Source organism: Plutella xylostella, chromosome 29 (genome assembly GCF_932276165.1).
Source record: "Plutella xylostella chromosome 29, ilPluXylo3.1, whole genome shotgun sequence".
NCBI lineage: Eukaryota > Metazoa > Arthropoda > Insecta > Lepidoptera > Plutellidae > Plutella > Plutella xylostella.
In genome coordinates this window covers 7581319-7606372 of record NC_064009.1, presented here as the reverse complement: position 1 = coordinate 7606372, position 25054 = coordinate 7581319, and the positions used below count along the sequence as shown (strand labels likewise).

At 38.1% G+C, this 25054-nt stretch overlaps 4 protein-coding genes across 5 annotated transcripts; 2 read left to right on the top strand and 2 right to left on the bottom strand.

Moving 5' to 3' along the window:
- The first annotated feature begins 28 nt into the window (after positions 1 to 28).
- LOC105393301 (trimethylguanosine synthase) lies at positions 29 to 11507 on the top strand. Of its 2 annotated transcripts, none has more exons than XM_048631669.1 (11): positions 29 to 105; positions 235 to 369; positions 441 to 585; positions 1162 to 2501; positions 2800 to 3013; positions 3579 to 3810; positions 5250 to 5391; positions 7668 to 7828; positions 8634 to 8809; positions 9304 to 9426; positions 9654 to 11507. In XM_048631669.1, the coding sequence occupies exons 2-11, from the start codon at positions 248 to 250 to the stop codon at positions 9759 to 9761; spliced, it is 2763 nt and encodes a 920-aa protein (XP_048487626.1). In that variant the 5' UTR covers positions 29 to 105; positions 235 to 247; the 3' UTR covers positions 9762 to 11507. The 2 variants fall into 2 exon arrangements, with proteins under 2 accessions (XP_048487626.1, XP_048487625.1); XM_048631668.1 differs by having other exon boundaries at positions 38 to 105; positions 232 to 369.
- Positions 11508 to 11645: 138 nt separating this feature from the next.
- Positions 11646 to 12645, bottom strand: LOC105393302 (small nuclear ribonucleoprotein F). Its single transcript, XM_011565037.3, has 3 exons — positions 12503 to 12645; positions 12231 to 12421; positions 11646 to 11933 (listed from the first exon to the last, which is right to left on the bottom strand). The coding sequence occupies exons 2-3, from the start codon at positions 12403 to 12405 to the stop codon at positions 11842 to 11844; spliced, it is 267 nt and encodes an 88-aa protein (XP_011563339.1). The 5' UTR covers positions 12406 to 12421; positions 12503 to 12645; the 3' UTR covers positions 11646 to 11841.
- A 146-nt stretch (positions 12646 to 12791) lies between these two features.
- Positions 12792 to 15199, top strand: LOC105393303 (RAB6-interacting golgin). The gene is made up of 4 exons (XM_011565038.3): positions 12792 to 13022; positions 13541 to 14015; positions 14225 to 14365; positions 14720 to 15199. The coding sequence occupies exons 1-4, from the start codon at positions 12953 to 12955 to the stop codon at positions 14997 to 14999; spliced, it is 966 nt and encodes a 321-aa protein (XP_011563340.3). The 5' UTR covers positions 12792 to 12952; the 3' UTR covers positions 15000 to 15199.
- A 987-nt stretch (positions 15200 to 16186) lies between these two features.
- On the bottom strand, positions 16187 to 24177 carry LOC105393304 (protein FAM166B). The gene is made up of 5 exons (XM_038115342.2): positions 23922 to 24177; positions 18292 to 18393; positions 17863 to 18018; positions 16943 to 17139; positions 16187 to 16699 (listed from the first exon to the last, which is right to left on the bottom strand). Exons 1-5 carry the CDS (start codon positions 23990 to 23992, stop codon positions 16470 to 16472), a joined length of 756 nt encoding a protein of 251 aa, XP_037971270.1. The 5' UTR covers positions 23993 to 24177; the 3' UTR covers positions 16187 to 16469.
- Positions 24178 to 25054: the final 877 nt, after the last annotated feature.

Below are 25054 nucleotides of genomic sequence, written 5' to 3'. Positions count from 1 at the left end.
TCTTTTCAATCAGAATAATACTCAGAAATCTGCTTATTTTATTGCGTCGAAAGAAACTTATTTGACATTCGATAGTTCATGTTTTGGGTCGATTTTCTGTGAAAGGTGTGATTTTGTTTTGATTTACATATTGAATAAAAAGTTATAACTTAGATAATGTTTCTTACCTACATTTAGATAAAAATCTGTAAGGCTGTTGATGAATAACATTTTCTTTGTATACCTTTTTAGCAGGACTGGTTTAGCGATGATTTCAGAAGACTATGATCATCGTTGGGAAGCGCTGGCAGAAGTTCATTTTAGTGCAGACGGGAACGAGTTAACTGATGATAACTACATCTACTGTTTGTGCAGCAGAGTATTTATACGGTAAGCAATCAATTATGACCCTTCTATCTTCTTTCACTATGAGAAAACTAATAACAAAATCATGATTTTAGTGACGGAGTCAAACTTTATTATGCTGAAAAGGAAGAATGCAGTGAAAGCGAGGCTGAGGCTCCGGAAGATCTGAAAACTCAAGAGCTGGATGACCAGTCACATGTTCATTTTTCTCTGGATACATCCTACAAAGTCAAGTGTGAGGTAAATAACAAAATTTAACCTAACCTCTACTGCTATTTATTTATTTTGTTGGATTTTTTGTTGAATATATTATAGGGTTTTTATTAAAAAAATATAACAGGTTTTGTCATTTAGTTGCCTTATAATTATTTTTTTTAGTCACTGTAACATGCAATCGGTCTTGAGTGACCATAAGCAGTTGTTTGGAGTGTTTTGATGACGTTTTAGGCACTCCCTCCCATCATTGGGTTGCCTTCTTATTCAACTGGTCCTAGACCGTCCCAAATGTGCTTTCTTTTCAGCCTTCTTATTGGAATACAACTGGTGAGGTCAGTAGCCAGCTTGTTGGGGTGATCAGTAATCCTATCTCTGTAGGCTCTTGACAGGTTTTCCACTTCCGCTTTAACCATGGGCATTTGTAAGTACTCATGGACCTCATCAATTTTAGTGAACCATGGTGCATGGGCTATGGTTTTTAGAACACTGTTTTGGAACCGCTGCTAACACCTTATAATTTAAGTATAATTAAGAACATAGTTTTAATAAAAAATACATAATAAATATTCTAAGTATATCAATAAACTGATCAAATTGCAGAAGGATGAGGGTGCCAGCTGCTACTGTAGTGCATCCCACACAGACAACTACTGCTCTACGGACGAGCACGACCCTGGGCACGCTCCTGCACACACACTGCAGCCCAGTGACAGCGGTGCCGACCTCACCTACCAAGAGGGACATTCCGACACCACCACCGACAAACCAGAACTCATGGACGTACAAGATATAAATAACACAGAGTTTGAAGAGAACTATCTTTCAGAATGCACTTGGGATAAATTCTGGGCGATTAACGGAGAAAGAATCATCTGGGCCTCTTGGATTAAGAAATACAGTGATTACATAAACCCATCCTATTTGGACGAAAATAATGACCTCACAATGGAAGAGGCTAATCTGCCGAGGGATAAATCTGTAGATCAGATATTCAATACAAATAATAATGCGAAAGAAGATGATGACAGCATCAGGGAAAGAAAGTTCTCTTATGATTCAAAGGTGAACCCATACAAGAAAAATAGGGGCGGAAACAATGGTACAGAAAAGGCTGCAAAATATAAAGATGATTCATGGCTGATTATTGAAAGAAAAAGGTCATGTTCTGAACATGAGAGAATGCTGAGCCCAAGAACTTTAGCTGGTACTGATTCAATGACAAATGTCACAAAAATCACTCTTTCCAGTTATGACGTTGCTTCCAGTCATGTGACATCAGAGTCCTCACCAACTGATGACTACAGTGTCTCGTCATCAACATCTGATGACCCTTCCAATGATCAGACAAGAATAGCAAACATAATTGAAAACACAGAGGTGCCGGCCGAGGAAATGGACACAGATCAGTACTGGCAGTTTCTCTGGAAACAGCATTTTGGTGAGCAATATGCTTTACACTTTGCCAACTATACAGAAAAACAAAACACAATACACAATGCAATACCAGCAGTAAACATGGAAGCTGTTGAGAGACACCCAACAATAAAAGAAAAGCTAGAAATCGAGTATGACCATAGTGACGGGAACTCACAAGAGATGCAAACCATCATTGAAGTGCAAGACCAAGTGGGCAAGATTAAAATAGATGACAAACCCAGAAATAGAAAAAGAAATAAAAAGTCGACCAAAGCAGCCACTTCAGTAGGGCTTCTACTGCAGTTACTGAAAGATGAGCATAAAAACGATGAAGTGTTTGAGGCTGCAGAAGACAACTCAAACTCTCAGAAGAGTGACAATAAGTCAGTGGACGTGGTGGACAGTCCCCGCATGGACACGGGCAGTGTGGAACAGACGGGGAGCAGTGACAGCTACAGTTACAGCAATAATGGCGATGGTGGTGACGAGCCTCCCGAAGATAGGGCTTATAACTTGAAAAGAAGGTGAGAAATTGGTGCTCAAATATATAGTTTACCAGCTAGGTTTTATCATTAATAGTCATCAATAGATTTATAAATTATGTAGCATGTGGCACAAATCGAACTCTACAATTTGATAAAAGTTTTACGTGCTCGTTGCCTATAGAAGTCTTACTGTTACTGATACTGTAAAAATAAATACAACACTACTACATCCCGTAAATAGTCATCTGCAGTTCATGGGCTGCTGCAAAACTTCATTGACGTCATATCAATGACCAATTGAGACCGATTCAACCCAACCACCCACTTTACTCCACAGCCACGAAACAGACGAAGACAACAACAAGAAGCAACAAGAGGAAGCGTCCCAGAAGATCCAGAGTACCTTCGACATGATGGGTCTGTGCCTGCCGCCGGACTGCGCTCTGATTGGTCAGCTGGTGTACCGCAAGCGACGCGTGCGGCCCCCGCGCATGCGCAGGAGGCTCGCGCCGAGGAAGACCTACTTTGATGATGAAGGCAATCCGTGCGAGGTTTGTTATTACATTTATGTGTATTGCAATAGCTTATGTATAAAGGGTGGAAAGATAATATGGGCCCTGGAGGGTAAACTACTATAAATCTTCAGTTTAGCTAATAAGGAAACATTCCTTTATTTGGAACAAACAAAACTGTATTAACAAGTTCTTGCTTACCTCGGCCGGGACTCGAACATAGGTACTTACTAATTTTATAAGTAGTGACTACTTCTGGTCTAGTGATTCTAGTATGAAAAACATCTCTACATTTTAAATACATATCTCTACATCCTCATCCATAACATGACCCTGGCAGAAATTGTTGAAGTTTGAGAGTTGAAAATTTGAAGTTCACGAAGTTCACGACTTCACGAAGACTTCACGTGTGGGTGTTGACAATTTACTTCAAGGACTTTGTATTTACGGTATCTAACTTATAGCACTGTACTTTTTATGGTTTTATTATATTGTTTTATTTAAAAAAATGCCCTTTTATATGTTTTATTGAGTAAATGTACATTTTCATCAGTTTTAGAAGCACCATTAGTTAATTATGCTTAAGATTTTACGTTATTTCCAGGTCCAAGACTCAAACGAAGAGCAAGACATGCAGACGGACGACGAGGCGGCCGAAGTGAAGGCTGACTGCGACAAGGGTGCATCGTTCGACGTGCCCAACAACCCCGCTGATGCTGAAGAGATCAAGGACATAACCCTGGAGGCTACGGAGACGCCATTACCTGAAGATGTGGAGGATGCCAGTGACATGGTGGAGAAGATTGGTGATGATGAGGCGGCCGTGGATAGTGGTAGTGAGTATTTGATAAATTTAACTTTACTATATTTGAATTGGTATTTTCGCGAGGCTACCTGGTAAAAGCTAATTTGTAGCGATAGCGTAAGAACTATGAATATTTGTGTTTCACTAACTAAAATGAGTCTTTTTAATGCCTATACACCATAGTAGAGAAAGAACCACATGAACTTTCTCAATCAAAAAGGACTGTCAATAATAGTCAATATCCACTATACTTTGTAAAATACAGCATGAGCCCTATGAAGTTTGATTGACAGATCCTTATACCTGGTAAATAAAGTGACACTTGAAAACAAACAAATGACAGATAAAATGTATATATTTTGAATAGAATAGAAATAATTTATTTGACACACAGCAAAAAAAAAAAGAAAAAACAAAAATTTAGTTACTTTCAAAAACTAACCCCCTTATTCATAGAGAAGTTACAAAACGTTTTAACTAATAAACTGTTTTGTCCCTCTCTGTCAAAGAACAAATTGTTCTTTGTTGGAGAGGGACAAAACAGTTTATTAGTTAAAACGTTTTGTAACTTCTCTATGAATAAGGGGGTAAGTATATATAAAGAACTTAAGTAATAATTAAATTAACCAAAAAAATATACAGTGAAACCTGGTTAAGTGAGACTTCAAGGGTCCTGCAATATCGTTTCACTTATAGAGGTATTCCACTTACCCAGTGTCTCAGATATACAGGTATAAATAAATATATGTCTCATTTACAGAGGGTTCGATTAATAGAGGTGAGAATACAGGTTATTTCAGTTATACAGGTGCGATCATTAAATAAAATTATATTTAATATATAATTTTTAATTAATTAAAATTCAGCACAACCTTTTTCGCGTGTCTTCTCACTTTCATAAACGGATAATAACTTCAGTTTTTCTCGTAGGTAATGATAACGATTGTAGGTTTCGTTTTGGCATTTTTCAAATTTATACTTCTGTATGAGAGTAAAGCGAAACTAAAACTGAAGGTAATTGATTAATAAATACATTGAACTGAACTGAACTGAAGCTCAACATTTGCAATTTGTGGGTAGAATAAGAATGAGTAAAACAAAAAATGTAATTTCAGTTACAGAGGTTTATGCATATAAAATTTACTCGCTGTCTCAGTTATAGAGGTAACTATGATGATAAATCGAAAGAACAAATCCCAGTTATAGAGGCTTACCTCGTCCTACTAACAGAGGTAATTCAGTGCGAAAGTGTTGGGACCTCAGCATGAGTTCCAGCTATGGAGGTTTCTCACTTATCCAGGTCCCACTTAACCAGGTTTCACTGTATATATTGTAAAAATAGAATGTACCAGTACAAAACAATGAACAATATGCTGCATGTCAAAAAGGCACATCCACTCAGAGTTACAGCAACTTCCTTTACTCTTCCCATTCTCATTTCACATACTAACAGCATCCTTTCCCCACTAGATATCGCCACCACAGACCCCGCCAAGCGCCGCCGCCGCAAGCGCCGCCGCAGCCCGCGCCGCGCCGGCGACGTGCCGCCCGAGCTAGCCGCCCGACCGGACATGATGAAGTACTGGAAGAAGCGGCACTCGCTTTTCCATCGGTAAGTTGAGTTTGATTAGTTATACTCTTTTTTTTTTAACAGACGATTGCTGAAACTTGTTTGCTGCGTTGCTATTGGTCCACGTAATCCACGTAATTTATTACTGCGTTGCTATTGGTCATAACAATGACCCTTCTCACCAAAGTATAGTATTACGAGGGCTACACCGAAAAGATCGGGAATAGAATACTTAGGAATAAATTAGAGTGAAACCTTTTTGGTGTATCAAATGTAGTGTTTTTTCAAACATAATTCCATTTTCGAATTTTAAAAAAAGTAAAAAATAAAAGAGTATTGACCATTTGAATTTGACAAGTCGGTGTAAAAAATGGAGCTTACGCGGGAACATTTCCGTGCAATAATTTTTCACAACTTTCGTCGAGGTTTATCTCAAGAACAATGTCTCGCAGAGCTTGTTTCTATTTATAAACTTGAAGCACCAAGTAAAACGACTATTCTATTATACTTGGTATTCTGAGTTTCGCCGTGGACGTTCATCTCTTACCACAGTCCCTTCTACTGGTCGGCCAAAAACAGCGGTAACACAAGATAACATCGATGCTGTACGCCATTTAATAAAAGAAGATAGACATGTGACATACGAGCAGATTCGGGCTTCTCTCAGCATTGGTATGACAGCCATTCAAACCATTTTACATGAAGAACTGGGTGTCAAGAAGTTAGTTTCGCGCTGGGTGCCCCACCGTTTGACCGAGGAACAAAAGTCGGCTCGTGTTAATTGGTGTCGATCTGCTCTGCAACGGTTCAATGGAGGCAGTTCAAATGCTGTCTACAATATCGTCTCTGGTGATGAATCGTGGATTTATTCATATGAGCCCGAAAGAAAACATCAATCGGCAGTTTGGGTCTTCGAAGGTGAGGTCAAGCCAACAAAAGTTATTCGCTCACGCAGCGTGTCGAAAAAAATGGTCGCTTCGTTTGTATCGAAAACTGGCCATGTGGCTACGATTCCATTACAAGAACATAGGACGGTTACTGCTGATTGGTACACAACAGTTTGTTTGCCGGAAGTCGTAAGAGAACTTCGTAAAACTAACCCGAATCGTCGTATAATCCTTCACCACGATAATGCAAGCTCTCATACCGCTCGCAAAACAAGAACGTTTTTAAATATGGAAAACGTGGAGTTGATGGACCATCCTCCGTATAGCCCTGATCTGAGCCCCAATGATTATTTTACATTCCCAAGAATTAAAGATATGCTACGTGGTCAACGGTTTAGCGGCCCAGAAGAGGCGGTCGAAGCTTACAAATCAGCTGTTTTGACAGTATCCACTTCAGACTGGAATTACTGTTTCAATGATTGGTTTAATCGAATGAAAAAGTGCATTGAATGTCACGGAGACTACTTTGAAAAACAATAAAAGTAAATAATATTATGATATCTTTGTACTTTTTTCTATTCCCGATCATTTCGGTATCGCCCTCGTAGTATACAGATACAGTGTTTGGGAAGGTGATGTTACGGTATATTCGAATTAGAGATAAAATTACGACAAACAAATATGATATAGAAATCGTGGGCATACCACTTATGAGAAATAAATGGACATGAAAAAATATACCGAATATAGGTAGCTGATGAAAAAGGTAAATCTTTTATAAGCCGATTTCTTACAACAAAACAGTAGTAGTATAATTTTATTGTACATACATCACGACCCATTACGTCCCCACTGCTGGGGCACGGGTCTCCTTCCAATGAAGGAAGGGTTTAGGCCTAGTCCACCACGCTGGCCAAGTGCGGGTTGGTGGACCCCAACACAAGCAAGCTTGTGCTGAGAGAGTTGTCGGGTAAGTGGGCAACCCGACTGTCAGATGTTTTCAAGCCGCCCGAATACCTCTCGACTCGTGGCCTCTGACTAGGCTTAACGACTGCTGCCGAAGCAGCAACCGGGACCCACGGCTTAACGTGCCGTCCGAAGCACGGAAGCGTCCAGAAAAGCACCACTTGAAATTGGTCACCCATCCAATGGCTGACCGTGTCGGTTGTTGCTTTACCTCAGCGATCAGTTACGATCACTGAGGCCCGCTCGACTACGGACGCTTCTATTGTATTGTACATAAAACAGTGTCAAATCATTTCATAAATCTGTTTTAATTACGCATTCATATAAAATATATACTTCTATTATTGTATAAGCCTATGTAATTTGAAAACTGTGAGCTTGCTCAGAGAATACTGAAATTGTCGAGCTACTACTCTCACACACATTTGCCAATTAATTGTCACTTATAAACATGTCCCTCCCCAGTTTCGACGAGGGCATCCGCCTGGACCTAGAGAGCTGGTTCAGCGTCACCCCGGAGCGAGTGTCGCAGCACATCGCCGAGAGATGTCGCTGCGACGTGATAGTGGACGCGTTCTGCGGCGCGGGCGGGAACGCGCTGCAGCTACCTACTACTTGCGAGAGAGGTCGGTAGACGGCGCTATTATTATGATGCTTATTTTATTATGATTATAGTGGACGCATTCAGTGGCGCCGACGTCAACTGCATAATAGTTGCGAGAGGAGGTCGGTAGATGGCGCTAATTGTAGAATTATTATTCTGAGGCTTATATTATCATGATGTTGATGATAGTGGCGTGGCGGCAACTGCCTACTATTTGCGAGAGAGGTCGGTAGATGGCGCTGATTGTAGTGTTATTATTATGAGAGAGATGTCGCTGCGACGTGATAGTGGACGCGTTCTGCGGCGCGGGCGGGAACGCCTTGCAGCTACCTACTACTTGCGAGAAAGGTCGGTAGATGGCGCTAGTTGTAGTTATAATCATATTTAATTGCACTGAAAATGTGCATTCAATATCTGCTGCAAAATAAATTCACGGACAGATTATTTATTAATTGGCTGTGCTTTGATGGAAGCATAGCTTTAACACCGTTCGTTGCGGTCTTCCGTCAAAAGATTATGGGATCCGCCGTTGACAAAAATGAGCCAGAATCACCATTGTTATTTTGCTTTAAGTTCATTAAAAAAAACACTCTACAGAGGCGCTAGATGGCGCTACATGCAGTCAACTTAACCCTAAGTTAAGTAAACAACCACTATCACCCTCTCCCTTCCAGTGATCACAATAGATATACATAGACCCGAGCCAGAATCACAGTTTTTATTTTGCTTTCAGTTCATTTTGAAAATATCACTCTATAGAGGTGCCAGATGGGGCTACATCCAGTCAACTTAACCCCAAATAACCACTCAATTTCACCCCCTTCCAGTGATCGCCATAGACATAGACCCGTGTAAGATCGCGCTCGCCCGCCACAACGCGACTATCTACGGCGTGGCGGACCGCATCGAGTTCATCGTGGGCGACTTCTTCCAACTCGCGCCCACGCTGAAGGCCGACGTCGTGTTCTTGAGCCCGCCGTGGGGGGGACCCAAGTATGCTGAGGTGAGTTGGGGTTAAATGTTCATGTTGTGCTTGCAGAAGGGTTAGCACGGGGCGCAATTAAGACGTGACAAAAGTTCTCTGTCGCGCTCGCTCTTGATGCCGCAAGATGTGAGTGAGCGCGATGCAAAACTTATTTCACGCCTAAATTGCACCTCGTGATAGCCCTTCAGGTGTGCCGAGGATCCTTTGATGAGGCTGGATAGTGGCAATTAGACTGCTTCTTATTAGGATAACATCATCTTCATTCATGCTGGTTGAAATACCCTCTACCTTGCGCATCCAGTCACTACGGGCCACCTGTCTAAAGTCTGTCGCAATGGTTAAAACAGTGGACAAGAACTGATAGTGAACTATGTAAAGTAGTACATAATAATAACCAATATCACCATGTCTTAAATCTGTCGCAATAGTTAAAGCAGTGAAATACACTAAACAAGAACTTATAGTGAATTATATAAAATAATACAATAACTAATAACACCATGTGTACCCAGAACGAGCACTACGATCTGGAGACGATGCTGGAGCCGCGGCCCGCGTCCCAGCTGATGGCGGCCGCCGAGACCGTGTCGCACAACATCGCGCTGTACGTGCCCCGCAACACCCGCTCCGACCAGGTACATATACAGCATGTTGCTAAAGTGGTGTAATATATGCGATAGATAAAAAGGTTTGCTTCGCAACTCACTTTTCGGAATAGTCGTTTCGGTGCCTATTCATAACATGCTTCTTGCCAGAGGACTAAATCCAGCATCAGCAGTGGACGATCACGTACTGATGATTATCACACAACTTGAATTAGATTAAAAATATATATTATAGATTGTTATTATTTAATTTCCAGTTGGTGGAGTTAGCGAAGACCAGCGGCGCTGTGGAGATTGAACAGAACTTCCTCGGGCGGAGATTCATAGCGCTCACCGCGTATTACGGAGAACTAGTCAATTACTGAACCATTTACCGCCTTAGTAATAATGGCGGTAAACATAATGTATAAGTATAACTACTGGTCTGTTCAATAAGTGCTCGTATCATATTTGTTACCAATTTTCTTGTCCATGTACCTACAGCACACTTTTATAACTATGACAGGGCGGTTGCTCAGCTGTTCTACGACATATTGTTTTTACCGCAAATCGGAAATACCAATATTAGTTAAAACGTAGTCCAATTATAATTATGTTGCGTGAATAAGCCAAGCAATTTGCTGGGCTATAACGGAATTTATGTATCGAATAGATCCATATTGATTATGTCTTTCATATCGGGACGATATATTATGTCTAACTGAAGCTTGTGACGTTAGTTTTAAGAAAATATGTTTTGAGAATACCACGCAATAAATATTGTGATTCCTCCTATTTTATATATAATTTTTAATGTAACGTTATCTAAGTTATTATTAATGTTGTCTTGAAATACTTTCTATAAGAATGGAAACTTTGATTTCTAAGGTTTACTGTGGTAACTATTATACAATACACACTTTTAATATAAGTAACAAACAGTGTTATTCTTGGCTCATTAAACACTAAGATACAGTAATGTATTCAGCAATGTACTCGTTGTTATGACATATAACTCTTCTTTGGCGGTTAGAGTGCACTATAAAATAGCACAAAATATATTATATAATAAACTTACAATATAAAATATGACTTTGCAGTGTTCAATGCTTAGCGATCAAGTTCTTTACTCAAACATACTTACGAAATCTCTAGAATTAAGTGATATCTATAATGTGCAGCTAGCACGTTCATATTATAACGCCTCGAGGTTATCGAAACATTATAAAATGGCGGACGAGCTCATGCTATCTCGTCCTATCAATACTCTTCAATCTTCGTCTGTGTCAATACCCCTTCATGCCTTCCCGGAAGGGGTAGCCGTAGTCAGAGGTGACTCCAACAGCCGCCATTTTCTTATTCTTTCTTTATCTGCGGGGCGTAGTAATCATACAGTCAAGTCATTGCGTTGTTCATGTTTTTACTATGTACCTATTCACGACGAGCCGTTATTCAGACTAGGTACAGTCACGTGCATTAACATGTATAAACTTTTGTACCTTAACTCCAATTAAGTAATGATCACTGCACTCAAGCACAGTGTGTGGTACGCCCACAGATATTGATAATCTAACTATACTGAACTGGCTGCGCCTATGGTAATAATAGCTTGAAGAAGACATTCAATTGTTTTTGCGCTAATTCTTGAGTACGATGTCCAATGAGCAAGTAATAGGTATGTCCAATCATGTGAATCTATTAATGACTTGTATATTTTATCTGACTGAGCATGCTCTTATTGCATTTATATGTACAAAACTGTTTTGTATGTCCGATTCCGTTTTGCAGACATATGAAAGATAGTTTTATTTGTTTAAACTATTTTGATTGCATGCAGTACTGAGATGGGAATTTTTATAGTAACAAGTCTTAACAATAATAATTTGCCTTATTGCACATATATGATGCGACTGGCTTGATTTGTTAGCTAACAGTGTAAACCACTTTACATTGATTTGTAACTCAGATACTACATGTAATAATGGCTAACTAGTATAGCCCTAACAATCTGCTAAGCCAAAATATATTTGTGGATTATTACTGGCCTTGAAAGTATGGTGTGATCTTTGATGTTGTGATTCTGTAAATAATTGTTAGAAAAGTGAATCTAAATAAATCGTTTTTGGTGCAGATATTAGTGTTTTTATTCTAATAGTGGAACCAGGGTCTAGGATGCAGTCTGGTAAAGTAGATATTAATTTAAATCTTTCATATTGAGATAGGGAAAAAAACTTGCCAGCACAAATCTATGCAATAAATAAAAACAAACATTGTTGGCGAATTCTTATAATCTAGGCAGAAAAATCACATATTGAGAATGTAATAGAAATACATTGACATCCATGAAAAATCCTCAACTTTCACTGAAGGATTTTTATGAAAACTTGCTCAATGAGAGCTGACTTCTTGGGTTGGAAAATAAAACCGTAATTCTAATTTTATAATTAACTTAAAGTAGATGCTATGCTATTCTTTCATTTCCCCCTCTTCGTCTTCTTCCTCTGCCCCCCGTATGTAGAGCACATTGTTACACCTGATGAGGACTTCTCCAAGGTTTCCTGAAAATGTGCACATTCTGTAAAGGATTGGCATGCTGGGAAATCAGAAGAAATACGAAATCTATTAGAAATGCTCTTCTCATTGAAATTACAGGACAAAATTAGCTTCTGTCCCTCTCCTGTTTCCACTGAACCATGAGAGGATCCTGTTACTTTTTGCACTGATAATTAATAAATGAGAATGTTATTGGATTGATGCATTATCATAAAGTTAAACTATAAAACTATTGAAATACCATAGCCCAACAGTAGGACAGTTGAATTTAGGTGTTTGTTACCGAATTCAGCAAAACAAACCTGTACACTGCCCGTCTACATGTTCCTCTGTGTTAGCGAGCTGTAAGTTCATGTAGCCATCGGCTGATACGAGGAGGCCTTTGTACTCGTGCCCCCACTTTAATTTTACCAGCACAGATTTTCCTGTAAGGCTGTTCAGGAACGGTTTGGGGTTAATAGGCATAGCCGCCGCCATCGCAGTGTTTTTATACCTGAAATACAACTAATTTAGTATTTTTATGAACAGAATTTATTGTACACATCTGTTAAATCAATATAAACACTTTACTTACGCTACTTTGTGATAAACTAAACAAAAATTCTATAAAATAGATTTTTATAACCTAAAATTTTCGCTAACAAGAGACCGCCAAGCTCAAGCTTATGTTTTAGAAAGTTGGTACAACTGCTGTGGACATTGAAGTTAGAGATGTTCTAAGCAAACTTTTTCGGCTGCTTTCGGCTATCGGTTAAAATCGTTTTTTCTTGAGCCCATTACTATTAAAGTTCATTACCATAGAGTAAAAAAAAACCATAGACAATTCTTGTATTGCTGTCAGTGAGCAGCATGACATCTGTCACTAACGTCACGTCTTCGTCATCTGTTTTTTGCCGATATTTGCTTTAGCTTTTAATTTATTTTTCAGTATCTTAGAACTAGAATAGTAAATAAAATAGTAGCATTGTGTTTGTGAAATAGTATGCTACGTTTAAGTTTCATTCTATGAAATTACTAAGCCGCAATGTCTTTTCTGGGTTTTACTGAAGAAGACTTGATGCGGATAAAGTCTGCTGATACTAGAACAAACAACGGTAAATAAAACTGTACCATACAATACTGTTTTCATTGCTGTTTCATTCAATAATTTATTGATTTACAACCAAAGTAATCTATAGTTTATGTAAGAAAAAGTTTTCTGAGTGTCGTGTCCTTCCGATAGAATTATCTTGCAGTGTAGGTATTGACCTATATTCATCGTAATTAAAATAGTCGTACAACAACACATAACATGCCTCCAAATGAATGGTTAGCCCATAACGAAAACAACATTCTTACACACAAATAATAAATAATTGCAATATGATTTCAATAATATTTAATTGTATATTTTTAATCAGGTCTGTTGCTGTAACTGATGTTCTAATAATCTCTTTTTGAACGGATACTGGTAAATGATAAATGTTGAATCATTATTATCACATACCTACCTAATGTTATGTCCAGCCATTGTATTTGTCCATTTCTACTACTCCTCATGTCCATGTTTACATAAATTAGATAGCTAGTTTCACAACTATTTCTAATATTCTTTACCTAAATCTCTTTACAGAAGAGGACTTGAAAGTGGATACAGAAAATATTAAAAGGATAAATAAAATTGGAGCAAAGCCTAGGAAGCTACCCCAGTATAAATTGAAGACACAAACATCTGATGATGCTATAGACAGTCTCAATTTCGACAAATGCAGATTGAGCATAAAATCCCCATCATCTCCTTTAAGTCCTGATACAGATGTAGCAAACAACAACAATGATGATGCTACCACGGTTGAGAGTGAGAAGCAAGAGGCAGCTACCATAGATCTATCTAAGGAGTCGTCAGAAGGAGAAAGCAATAGCATAGCAAGCAGTAGAAAGAGCAGTGCAGGTGTAGCCCCAGATATAGTTAGGGGAGTAACAAACTATACAGAGAATGAGGCAGCTACACACAAGGTCAAGTTGGTAGAACTTCAATTGAAACAGAAATTGATGGAAGAACAAAACAAGAAGAGAAAAGAGATGCTTTCTAAAGCTCTTGCTGATAGGTATGTAACACTGTTTATGTGTACCATTATATTTTAAAACAGTGTGTGAAATGTTTGGATTCCTTTCCTTTGATGTTCCATTCATTACATTGTTATGCTACCTGTCACCTTCTTGATGGAGAGTTCATACTTATTTAAGTAATATTGTTTACTATCAATATTTTTTCTCTTTCTTTTCTACTTATCAAAGCAAATCATTTAATTTCCAGAACAAAGCAGACAGAAGAGCAAGTACTGAAGCTGGAGAAGATAAAGAAGGAGCTGCAGATACTGGACGGACAGTTCTCTCAGGACGTCGCCATGTTGCGGAAGAAGATAGACCATGCATGCCTCAGCTTTGCAGATGCTGAGTAAGTTATATTTTGCTACCTTAATTTTATATCATTATTGGTACTATGGTTGTTGGTTGGGGAAGACCATGTTTGTATTACTAAACTATGATTTGGTATTTTAGCTTTTCTTTGCACTAGGACAGCAAAAATACAAACTAAATAACAAATATATGTACAGCTCTGAGTATCTAAAATCAGTTTTGGCTATTCTTTACGGGAGGAAAACCGAATAAAAACCTAAACAATAAACAAGTGGTTGACACCATTCCCAGCACCTATAAATAAAAACACCAAACAATAGCCAATTTCCTGATAATACTACACCAATTCCCATCATCCATCATAGTATTACCCAAACTTTATTTTTTGCAGAAAGCATTACCTCAAAGTAGAGAAAGAGTTCTTGCAAGCCAAAATCAACCTGCAGAAAGAGAAAGAGAACAAGGAACTACTAACAGAGCACCTCTGTGCCCTGATTACTCATAATGAGACAAGAAAAGCTAAGAAACTAGAAACACTAATGCTACAATTGGTTGAGGACAAGACGGATGAAGTGAACATGGCTGTTGATGATGATGATGATGAGCCAGTGATTGTGGACGGGATTGATGAGAGAACCGGTAAGATGGTTGAAGTTAATATGAATTGTTAGTTGAGCAGCCTGTGGTAAAGTCTAGGTTGTGCGAAAGACTTGAGTTTTACTTCTGAATATTTGATTTTATATGAACACCTGAGAAGAATATTCATGCATCTTATTGTGCTGCATTTTATGCATTCCTCAATCGGTAACAAAGACTTTATGTAACAAACTTAAATGTAACAAAATTTAAAACCTATAAAATACGTACCTACCTACTACAAAAAATTATATATTTATATATTATGTTATTATTAATAATAATAAAAACCTTTACGAAGAAAGTAGGTAATTTAACGGTTTCTTCAAAAACTAGGTAGGTATCTTAGTTAATATTTTTTAAACAAATAAATTGTTTATTAGTGTAGCTACTAATGATTCTAAGATTATATTCTAGACAAAGACTTAAAATAATGTGCCTTTAACTAGTTTTAACTACTGTATACTAGTACTTCATGTTGAACATGACAAAGTATTTACGAGATTTGTGTACAACGACATTACTATTAAAATTAGATTGCTAGATATGCCAGTGACCTAAGTATATATATAAGTTAATTCTTATTAAAATTTAAATATTTTTTATCTAAGTACCTAGATAATAATTATAAAATTAGCAATACTAGAAATAAAACACTCTTCTATGTATTTAAATACTTTTTATTTAATTAATTACCTAAATAACAATTGTTATAAGAATTTAGTAGTTTTTCTAGAATACAAGATATAACATTTATCTAAAAATGTTACAGTTGCATCCCAGACTATTATTTATTTAATTAGCATTTACAAAATCGGAATATAGTTGACATACTCTTTGAATGCAATTAGACCCGCTATTTATAAAAGCAACATTTTAATACTGATCGTATTATTTACTTAAAATACTTTCCTTATTATTTACTTAAAACTCTTAAAAAGCACATAACATTATAAATAGGTATCGATGTCTGAAGGTCTAGTGGTAGTTTTGTCATCGTTGGAGCAGAATTGTTTATTTTCATTTCTAGAACGGTGTAAAAACTCCCGCTAGGTTCCCTGAGGATGTCGAGATAAGATGGATCTTTTGAATGATGATAAATAATGGTTGCCAAAAATGTATTGTTACGATAAGAAGGTAGGTACTTACAATTATTTACACAACGTATTATATCATTTACTTTTATTATTCTAAATCTAAATATTTAACCAAAACACTAAAATTTATAGATTTATCAGTTTTATTACTTGACTCACGAAGATCTTCTGATAGAAAAGTGGTGTCATTTAACAAACTATTTCGTCCGTGACACTAAAGTAGATTTACATTGCAATTATTTCGGGTGCGCCACAATATCATCAATATTAAATATTAATTCTTCCTCACTCATCGCACAAACATAATAAAATAATGTTCCGAGTTGCTCTCATGTTGGCTTTGAACACAACATGTAAATGGAAGACGTTTCACCGGCATTTTCCGAAGAACATCTTCCTTGCCGTGTGCTATCCCCAGTTCCAATACGAATGCTTCTTATCGTTCTTCAATATTGCCCTTATGTTAGTATCGGCATATTGCAGCTCTCTCCGCTTGTCTTTCTCCATTCGTATGAGTTCTAGGCCTCGTTTAGCTGCGCAGTGATAGCGCTGGCTCAGAGACGCTTCCGTCCCCTTGATCCTCGGTATGTGGCCGGTGTAGCCGGCTATTGGCGGGAACTCTGGAGATATAGTGTTTTCTGAAAGTAAATAAAGTGATTTAGATACCTAGATTGTGAGAAATTTAAATAAGAAATAGCAGAGGTCCTAATAGTTTGCCTTGGGGAACACCAAAACTTTTCTAAGTTTTTTACCATATAATATGTGAACTATACTTATGCATGTAGCTTTGTGACCTTGAAAGATGCCTATATCTGGCAGCGTCATATTTCGTGGCTGACGACCACGACTCCTCAAAAGCTCCTTAAAACCCACCCACATACCTTTATACTTATTAATCTCGCGGAACTTGTGCAAGTCCCTGCGGATCTCGTCCCGGGTGTGCACGGTCTCCATCTTGGGCGCGCTGCGGGATCGCGTGTAGCTCTTGTTGAGGTCCGCGCGGCGCCGCGACTCGCGTTGGCCCGAGGAGAAGTCGGCCATGCAGTCGTCCGCCGCACGCCCGTAGGATTTTCCGTATCTGAATGGAAAAATGTTGATTGGCATTTGTTTTTAAAACCTGGTAGAGTAATGAAGGTCTTGGACCTCTGTTTGCGGCCACGTTGAAACAAAAGTATGCGAGGATTGCGATCGATCGATGTTTGGGACATCTTGGAAGCTGGCAACCATGATGCAAGATTATGATTATAATTAATTAAAGTTATGTTTGATTAGGCATTGTCTAATAAAAATAAAACTCTTATACAGATTTTCCGGAACAGTTTGAGTCTAAATTCGACCTGTAAAAGCTTTATTACTTACCCCTTTCCGCATGAGAACTTCGCATTTACGATTTGAATAAGGTCAAGGCAAAGACAGTAAATTAAGAGATACGCACGCAGTCATATTATGCTGACAGGTTACGGTTTTTACTATTGTTAGTTTGTTAACATCGGTGAATATAATAGAATGTGAAACCTGCATGATTTAATTTCAGTTTTAGTCTTAGGTACCTTAAGTGTAATAAACCTACCTTATGCATTGCGATCAAGCTATAGATGATAGGTGCTCTTGAATGTAACTGAAATAATTATCTGTCGCAACCAACATACACACCCTCAATGAGCCGCAAAAACTGAAAGCAGAAATGCGCTTTTCCATACTCATCAAATCATCCTTCGCTCCTACGGTCAATCTTTAGCGACACAGCAGTGCTCTGTCGCTAAAGATTTACACAATCAATAAGGGTGAAGTAAAGTAATACCTGAAGCACATGCCGGGCACATATCCCGTGTACCCGGTCATGTACACAGGGTCTCGGTTGTAGACGCCTTCGTACACGTCTCTCTGCGCGGGTTGCCTGCGCGCGCGCATCGCGTCGATCTCGTAGTTGTCTCCGGGACGGTACTCGAGTGGCTTGCTGCGGGCAGAGATTATTTTTGTAATTCCACGGGGATAGGGCTTTTACGGTGGACGTTAGTCACTGGGCTTGCTCCTTGACTTCATCCCAGCAAGAGATCCCTATAGAGATATAAGCAGCTAGCGAGGACGCTTATTGCGTTTTGTGGATTCATTGGATATAAGTTTTTTCCCACGATCTTCATCGTAGATGTTGCTCTCTAGCCACCCATCAATCACTACTCAAAAGCCCCATCGGGTTTGGGTTCGTTGAACCGTCCACTGTATAACTTACTTGAATAGCCCCTTAGATCGTATTTCCCTCAAGATCTGTCGAGTGTTGTCTCCGTAGCATTTGCCGAATCGAAACTTCAGCATCGGACAGTGTCCAGTATATCTGCAACAATAGACATCCCTAATTAACTACATCCAACATTCTTATCCAATCCACAAAATGTTTAACCTGTGTTTCCAGCAGTGGACGTGTATGTAGTATATTTGTTCCATTCCATCGCACAGAATAATCTCTGCTACCTACTTATGGTATTGGAGCTACGCCTTACCATCTTATCGACAAGATTGATTGCACCGTTAACAAGAACCACTCCCATTAAACATGAACCCCTTCAATCATCCCATTCTTCTACAACTATTACCTAACTCTGTGATAAAACGAAGTGCTTCCCAAACTTCCTTGTTAGAAACCCATCTGGTTACAAACTGAGCTTTAGCACGAGAGCTTTAGGCCCCGCGAACTAGTGTCGTCCAACTAATATCAGTATCGATGATATTATCGTCACTGTACAACTTGGTATGATTTCAAGTACTTACATGATTTTTTTTCCAAATTATAAATTTATTTAAGTACAGCAATATTTACTACCATATCATTGATTTCATTTGATTCACTCTTTTGTTTGATGCTATGGAAATCTATCGCTAGTCGAGGTACGCTCGACAAATAGGCAACACTACCGCGAAAGTAGGTGAGTTGATAATTATGTAGGTAGATGTAACTAACCCCGGCTGAGGGAGATAGCGGGAAAACGCGGCCGGTTGGAGCCAGGCACGGGCCCGGCCTTGCCGCGGAATCTTTGATTGTTTATAACGCGGAAATGTGGTGCAAACACTATTATTACCAGACTTTAAAGGTTGGGTTACAGTGTACGAGCCTATAATAGTGCATGTTTTCACATTTCACTGACAGTGTCCAGTTGTTTTGTAGTTGGGTCAAATTTCGGTCATTCCAAAATGGATCACCGGATGATTTTTTTGCAGATCAAGGGTTTATAATTCATATAAGGGTTCTAATTTAAAGGATAAACTGTACTTAGGTTTAGTGTTAAAAACTCAGTGACATACAGTAAGTATGTTTTGCTATTTTCACCACTTATTTGTGCTTATATTCTCTTCTCACTCTCTTTACAATCCGATAATACTATTGCCTCATAAATTATACCTAATGGTGGCAACAGTAGGGTAGGTTTACATTGCAGTGGTTGATAGACGGATGCTCACCTTGGCCTAATAACATGCGAGTTGCAGTTGGCCAAAAGGTGTGGTGTGTCTAATGGTGATGGTGTCGGATTTTGGCCTTGATAAGTCGACGTGTTTATGCTTTATGCATGGTCTGGTCTAGGGGGCATTTTGGCGTACAAGTATGATTCTGGGGAAAATCAATAAGTAGAAAGGTAAACTGTAGTTTAATTTGATTAAGTATTATGAAATGAAATTTATCGTGTGGTTGTGTTTTCCGTATACTACCTACCTACCTATGATGTGCATTTCTTAAAATTGTCCTTATGCCTGTTCAGGCCTATAATTCATAAGTACTTAAGTATTATAACTGAACATACTTTAAAAAGATACTTAGCTCCAATTTCTCCATAGTCAGTTAGATCGTAACCAGGGTGTCCACATTGAATTCTTGACAGATGTGTCAAGAATTTAATATAAAGTCAAGCAATAATCCCTGGTTATGCTCTAACCCACTATGGAGAAATTGGCACTTAGATAGTTACATATTATACGACATGCTACCAATCGAGCATTATTAAGCGATTATGAACGCAAAGCTAATTCTATGATTAATTCAGCCAAACGAAGTTTGTTTATTATGTAGCGTGGCACGGAGTCATAAAGTTGTAAAATAGTTGCCGCATTTAACTGACCTATTTGTTTTGTTTATTTACTTACGTACCTCTATGATTTAGGTTTAAATATTCCCTGATATCTAAAAGCACTGCTAAATTCTATTACGACCACTTACGACAGATTGCGACTGAAGTTTAGTCGAAGTGATTTATACATATAGATATCTAATCTATAGGTTTTGTGGGAATTGAATTGTAATGTGTAACACTGCAATGTTTAATAAATAAATCTGCCTACCACTTATTTACGCGATCTAAGTGTCGTCGATGTCTACTAGGTATATTACTTTTATACGTAAAGGAAGCAATACAATATAGTTATTCTCAGTTACTATTTTTAAATACCTATACCTAGGTATATCAGTTTTTTTGGTAACATCAAAATGGTTGCGTTACCTAAGTAGCTTTGCGTGTGGTAAAAAATAATTTATAGGCTTTACTTATTAAATTTTCGAGGCCGAAAAATATGAATACGATGATCGATTTTTCAAACGTTACATCAAGGTTAACTGCAAATATTTCATCGAACTTACTCTCTGGGACTAGGGTAGGTTAAATTTGTAGCTTGTTAGGTAGATAGGTATCTACAATGATTTCTGATGTACTTAGTTAAGTACATTATACAGATAGATATCTGATATTTCAAAGATAGATAGTCTGATATATTTAGCACGTGATGAGTTTATCTAACAGCGGCGATGGTGTGCAATTTCCGAAAGTAATTTACCACGACGTCTCGGGCCCCGCAACTCATGCTTTATTGAATTTAATCTTAACCTATTTATGAATGTAGGGTTAGATTAAGCAATTATCTTCTACTTAGGTAAGTGCCTAGTTAGTACATTACTATAAAATGATAACCCATGATAACGAATGTAGGTAGCTTCCGGACCGCAAACAAAAATATTTTCTCCTGGATTTTGGATTACTACATATTACTGTAAGGTGCTTACCTAAGATTCATTCCACTAGTATCTAAGGTTTCTAGGAGATTTTCAAATATCAAAGTCAAATCAATTCCGACCGAATACAAAAACAAAACATCCTAAACCCTGTCTGCAGTATAAAGGCAATGCCCTTTTACCTAATACTGAATGCACGACACGGTGTAGATTCAGCTGATGTCTTAAATATTTTATCAAAGTTCATGTTTCCACACGGTAACCAAGAGTCGAAAGAAAATGAAAACTGAAATTGTTTATCCATTATTAACAAGGTATCTTATAGCAATACAATGCAGCGGCAGCGTAGTTGATGCATTACAAAACGATATCGCTACTGCTGGATATTCACAGCGTAATTTGTATACTTACCTACTTATTAGATTTTGATTGATTGTATCCACCCTTTAGAATGGTTGAATCAACGATGTTTTTTTCAGAATTTCAGAGTTGTTCTCTTAGTAAACGTAGTATTATTTAGGTACTCTAAGTATTCCCATAGTGAAAGTATTTCAGTCATCACGTCACTGTCCACTAGAGAATATGGACCACCATCAACGAGGGTTTTCCGCATTCCAAAAGTCGTAGAACGAAAGTGATTCAGAATTATCCCTTTCGGCTTGCTATACTTACCACTTTTGAAACGCTCTGTATAATTTATTTATATACAAATAAGCTATAAGTACAAGTAGGTACTTACTCTATTCACCATTATAAGTAGGTATAGACCGTGATCTTCCAAGTGAAACAACAAACAATTGAAGCAAGACGCGCGTGAGAGATATTTTGATTTATTAACTATATTTTATTTTAGTTTCACCCCCTTATTCATAGAAAAGTCACAATAAGTTTTAACTAATATACTGTTTTGTCCCTCTCTGTCAAAGAACAAATTGTTCTTTGTCGAAGAGGGACAAAACAGTTTATTAGTTAAAACGTTCTGTAACTTCTCTATGAATAAGGGGGTAACTCTCCAAACTTACTCAGTGTTATGAGCTGGTTAAATTAAAATGGTTAGAAAGACGATAGGCGTGAGACCTCATTTAGATATAGCCTAGATAGCTTATTTCCAGAAGGTATTTCCCTAGTTTGTCATCTTTAATTAAATCGCAAATACTCGTACCTCCATTACCTCCTAGAAAATAAAGCACAAACTGTGAAAATTGATATCACCTCCATTACCTACGTAGTAGTAAGTGAAATTGAGATTCGTAGCAGATACGTAGGTACGTTATATTTATTGAAATTGATTGATATCGGATTGTTAAATATAGCATCAAATCGGTAAAACGATATCATCCAACATCTCCCGCAAAATTTTACTTTCGTTCCTAAATTTATAATATTGTACGACATCACGATATTCACGATCGTACGGAATTGACACAATCATCACCCTTATAAATTAAATACGTTTTACTACCTTGGTGTTTCGTACCTCTGGTATTTTATTAACAGATAGGTAAGTAACATCGAAGTTATACTTACACTAGCTGTTTCCGCGCGCTTCGCTTCGCCTTAAAAAGTTTTCCCGTGGGAATTCCGGGATAAAAAGTAGCCTATGTTCTTTCCCAGGGTCTAGACCGTATGTATACCAAATTTCATTCAAATCCGTTCAGTAGTTTTGGCGTGAAAGAGTAACAGACAGACAGACACAGTTACTTTCGCATTTATAATATTATAGTTAGGATGACTTACATCCCTATCGTAGTTCAGTGCGTGCTAAGTACTCGTATTTATAAACTCACAGGATTGTTTTTCTGTGGAGTAAGTTCACCTAAGTTGGAAAGTGGGAACGAAGACGCTAGATAAACGGTAAACAGAAAAACTAATTCCCTTGTTTATGATGATCAAGTTTGCGTGGGTATGGTTTTGTTACCTATTCACCTAGTACGATCGATTATACGGTAGAGGTGTAGGTAATTTTAACCACCGTGCAGCGCAAATTTTTTTTATGCGTCTTCAAATTTCGACACCTTGGCACCTTTAGACAGGTGCTACCCACAGTCCCTATATGTAGGTACCTATTAAGAACTTACCTACTTGAATTCAATAACGTTACACCATTTTAGGACGCACTATGTCAAAATAAAACCTCAGTGTTACCTGCCCTTGTATTAAATAATCTAAACGTTAGTGGATCACATCCAATAAGTGTATAAACAATCTACCTACCATACAAGTCCTTTGGCACAATGCCAGCTAACTGAAAGTTTTAATGAATGAGATGACCTAATTGTTTCAGTTAAGAGTAAGAGTAAGTACTTAATAATATTTGCGTACCGACCGAGGTAACTTAATCGACGTAGGTACTACAGTAAGTATTTCTTTATCCTCCTCACCTTGGTCACTATAGTTTACCCAATGTGATTTTACCTTCGACCATTTAAGCATTTTACCTAGGAGGCTGGTGGTAAAATTTAAAACTGTGCTGATGGAAGATAGGTAAGTATACTTACGTTATCTATGTATTGTTATTTAAAAATATGGTTAGGTATGTAAAATAGACGTCCATCCATACAGTCGGAACACGTAGTACCAACAAGGAACATAACTACTTTAGTATATTTCTCAAACGTAGTATTAACTGTCGTGACAGAGGTCGGAAATTTGGAACACCTATTATAGGCTACAGCCTGGCTGTAAGTAGATGTTCCGAAACAAGAGCCCCCAAAAGGATCATAGAAAAAGCTTACTAACTACTACTAGCTACTGTAGCTGAAATGGTCTAACAGTTTAAAATGGATAGGTCTGCGGTTGCCCTACATTTATTTCCCTCCCAAAACAATGCACTTAGGTACAAACTTAACACTTGTTTACTTTACACTTACCCAGGAATAAAGGATCCATTAGCTTGTGTCATGAAATTTTGCCGTTCCCGCGCACTGAGGTCTACCCACATTTTTTAGAATCAGCTGTTAGAGTTTAGTTTGTAACGTAAACAAGTCATTCTTCCTGGCTGTCTGCCTGCAGTACCTTTGCCTGCAACGAACTCTTCGTGACTGGTAGTGTCAAGGGTTGGATGGATGCAAGAAAGAAATGGGTTGGTGTAGCGTGCTAAGTGAGTTTCGTTGCGCGCGCATCTTAGAAAAACTTGGGGCTGTGTATGTGTTATTGTGAACCTTTCACCTTCATACCTATACTGGTATACCTACCTACGCTACGTAGGAATGTATTATGCCATGCAATTGCGACTTTGATTAAGTAATAATTCCCGCTCCGGAACCCATGATCATGTAGTTACTACCAACAACTTGTTGTGCATATAATATTATGGTAGGAAGGGAAGGGAAGATACGGTAGGTAGGTATGTGCCTCACTTATGTTTATTACTTTTCTGACTTTGAAAAACTATGTCTCTAGCTAGACTCTAGTGAAAGCGGTTCAGGTAAGTATAAAAAGGTCGGCGGCGGCGTAAAAAGCAAGCTAGAAGCTGATTTATTTTTCCTATATTATAACTTAGGTGTTATAGATCGTATCCAGTGGCATCCTTTGGGAGAGGCCTATTCCTACAGTGGACTGCTATAGGCTGATGCTGATGATGACTAAAGTATTGTATAAACAGCGTGTTGCAAAAGTGGTAAGTATATGTATAGGTATACTGAGCCGAAAGGGGGTGACTCAGGGGATCATCCTGAACAAGTTGTGTACTACGACTTTTGGAACTAGCCAAAAAAGCTTCTCCATAGAATTTTGTGAACCTGTTTGTTTTTAGTGATTAGGCTCGGCTGGGTTGGCCGGACTCGGCCAGCGTGTTGGTGTCTCACTGAATGATAAGTGACTGCTAAAGAAGTTCTCAAATCCGTTTTTATTTTAATGTTTCCGTAAAAACAAATGACGGATAGCACGTGATGCACAGAATAATAACAATCTCGCCGTGTCAAGTGATGGGATGACATAAAACCGGATTTAACCGATGGTTTTATTTATACTTTGGCAACATTTTCATAAAATATTTTTGTTA